Consider the following 2,662-nt stretch of genomic DNA (forward strand, 5'->3'; position numbering starts at 1 on the left):
TCATGCACATGATATTTAACTTCATACATTCTGTTAAGGTCCGGAAAGAGAAGAGGATGAATACAAACGAGGAAAATACTCTCAGGGCTCATCCCGTCTCCTGAAGCGACTGCTGAAGGAAATGGAGAAGGCAGAGCGTGGTGGGTATACTTCAGTCTGTTCACTGTGGGACCTGGGAAGCTGAGGTGTGATATGCAGGTGTGGGCAGGCTGTAGCCTGCACAGCAGGAAGGAATGGGTCAGAGCCGTGCTGCAGCCGTATTCCATGTATCACCTTGCAGGTGCTGTCAAGCACCAGAGCTGGTCTGCTGCCAGATGGTCTGCATCCAGCCAAGACCCAGAGGCAGCTGCTCCCCCAGCACAACCATTACTTGTCAGAGCTGCTTTGTGCAGTCGTTGGCACCCAGATGGCAGCAAGTGGCAAGCGCTGTGCTTCTGTTCATCCAAAGCCCTCCGTGCAGCTGAGCAAGTTCAAGGCAGGAGGAGCATCCCGAGCAGGGTTGGCTGCCTTTGCTAATGCTGGAAATGAGGTGGAGATGCTAATTCTGAAGGCTTGGACTGTGTGTTAGAGCTTGGATTTCAGCCTGCAGCTACCTGGCTGTGATGGGCTGGTGACAGCACAGAATGTGAGGGCCTTGCACAGGAGCTGATTCCTCAAGAGGTGTGAGGGAGTCAGCATTGTCCAATAGCTGGGAGGGCCCAAATGCCTTTGGGTAACAGAGGGGCTCACAGTGTACTTGGGGGTGGGGGGCCTGGACTTTTCCTGAGCTCGGGATTGGAGAAGCTCAGTTTTTGATGAGGGCACGTGACATCCCACTCTTACTGCCCTGCTTTCTTTCTAAAGGAACGGACCAACAAAGTGAGCGGGATGCACTCCAGGAAGGTGGATATCCCACACTGCCGGTCCCGGATGCACTCCAGGAAGGTGGATATCCCACACTGCCCATCCCAGACAGAGGAATGCAGGCAGCACCAACCGGCATGCCAGGTAATTTCTGTCCCATGATCATACGGTGTCACAAACCAGAGTCACTGCGTGCCTGCAGGCTCTTGCTGCCAGCTCTTGCACACCAGGTCAGCAGCCAGACCTGAGCGTGTGAGCATAGAGCACATGTAAAAGAAGCAGGAGTGTTTCTCCCCTGGGCTGGCTCTGGCTGTGCCCTGTGCTGGCTGAAGCCTGACCTTCAGCCTGGGGGGCGTCCCACAGGAGAGCTCAGGACACGCATGCCGGGAAAAGCATGAGGGATTCTGCTCTGTAGCTCTCCCCACAGACCAAGCCCAGACCCCAGAGTACAGCCCCAGCTCTCGGCCCAGAGGAGGACACGGGTAGTGCCTGTGCAGCCTCTTCGTACCCAACAAGAGGTGGAAGCAATCCTTCTTGTCCTCCGGTGCTTCGGCACCAGAGACGGAGGCACCCACTGACAAAATGACCTCTTGGGTCCATGAAGCACACTGAGAGATTATCTGTAGCGCAGCTGAAGGTAACGTGGGACATTGTCTCATTTCTTCCAGGGATGAACATAGGCAAAAGCACAGAGGCTGCTGCTCACAGATCTGTGCGGAAGCGCCGCATTCCGGTGACGGTCTCAGCGATGCTGCTGCCTGCGCTGGTGCTGGCCGTTGGTACTGTGATATGGGTGCTCAAAAACTACCTGTGAGTTGGCCTTTCCCCAGAACACCTTATTGCTGCATTTGGCAATGAAGCATTTGTGGTGCCAGGATCCTGGACGGCCAAATCAGCCGCTGGCAGTACACTGCCAGGACTTAGGTTGCAAAGTCTTTCAAGTTTCCCCTTATTTCCTGTCAGTGAGTAGTGCTTTCTGAAACTCATTCTCACAGAGCGCGCAAGAGGGAAAAGAGAGCAGCAGAAGCAGCAGATGGAGCTGGGGAAGGCAACGAGACAGACTCTGACCCAGTCAAACAAGAGTCTCCGTAATAGCTCCAGTCCGTTCCATTCTGCCATTGAAGAGGCCAGAAGTCTTCAAGGTCATCTGGAAGACCTGGAGCTTGAACTCAAAGCCATGAAAGAGATCCTTGGGAACAGTCCTGAGTGCTGCCTTCTGTCAGAGGATGGCCCTGAATGTGAGAGCAGAGCTTTTGTCCTTCATCCTGCATTCTCCAGGACAGGTATCACCAGCAGTTTGAAGATTCTTAGCTCGACACAGCTACATTCCTGTTGAGGGTCCTAATGAGGACCCAGAAAACGAGCTTCCTCTGACTGCCGGACAATGCGTAATGTCTTTGGAGATGTGGGTGAGAATGGCTGGTTTCAGGGAGAGCTGACAGATGGCACAAGAGGACTGGTCCCTTCCAATTTGGTTGCGGAGCTTTCAGATGATGAACTGGATACACCTGGAGATCCTGTCAGAATTCCTGCATTGCTCCATCTGCAAGACTACCATTGTTCCACTCAATGGAACAACTCGATGTTGAGCAGAATGTGGTTGAGCTCCTTCGGGAACTCTCTGAGGCGACTGACAGCGGAACTGCATAGCTTTATTGTATATGAAAAACAACCAAACAACTGTCCCCTCCCTCTCCCTTCCCCTCGCACCCCCCTAACCCCCCCCCAAAAAAAAGACAAAAAAACCCCAAAAAAACCCTAAAAAAACAACAAAAAACAACCCACCCTCAATAAAACAAAAAACCAAAACCAATTAAAA

The 2,662-nt window shown here is 52.8% G+C and overlaps 1 protein-coding gene across 1 annotated transcript in view; it reads left to right on the forward strand.

The window, feature by feature from the left end:
- LOC146757118 (uncharacterized) overlaps window positions 1-2,662 on the forward strand; it is a 7,554-nt gene extending 4,892 nt beyond the window's left edge. The window contains exons 5-8 of the mRNA XM_085523468.1: window positions 39-140; window positions 844-987; window positions 1,512-1,653; window positions 1,839-2,662. Coding sequence (XP_085379594.1) covers window positions 39-140; window positions 844-987; window positions 1,512-1,653; window positions 1,839-1,935 — 485 coding nt within the window. The 3' untranslated portion in view covers window positions 1,936-2,662. The remainder of the gene's footprint in view (window positions 1-38; window positions 141-843; window positions 988-1,511; window positions 1,654-1,838) is intronic.

Source organism: Coturnix japonica, chromosome 24 (assembly GCF_054131305.1).
Source record: "Coturnix japonica strain WE chromosome 24, WE-NBRP24, whole genome shotgun sequence".
Taxonomy (NCBI): Eukaryota; Metazoa; Chordata; class Aves; order Galliformes; family Phasianidae; genus Coturnix; species Coturnix japonica.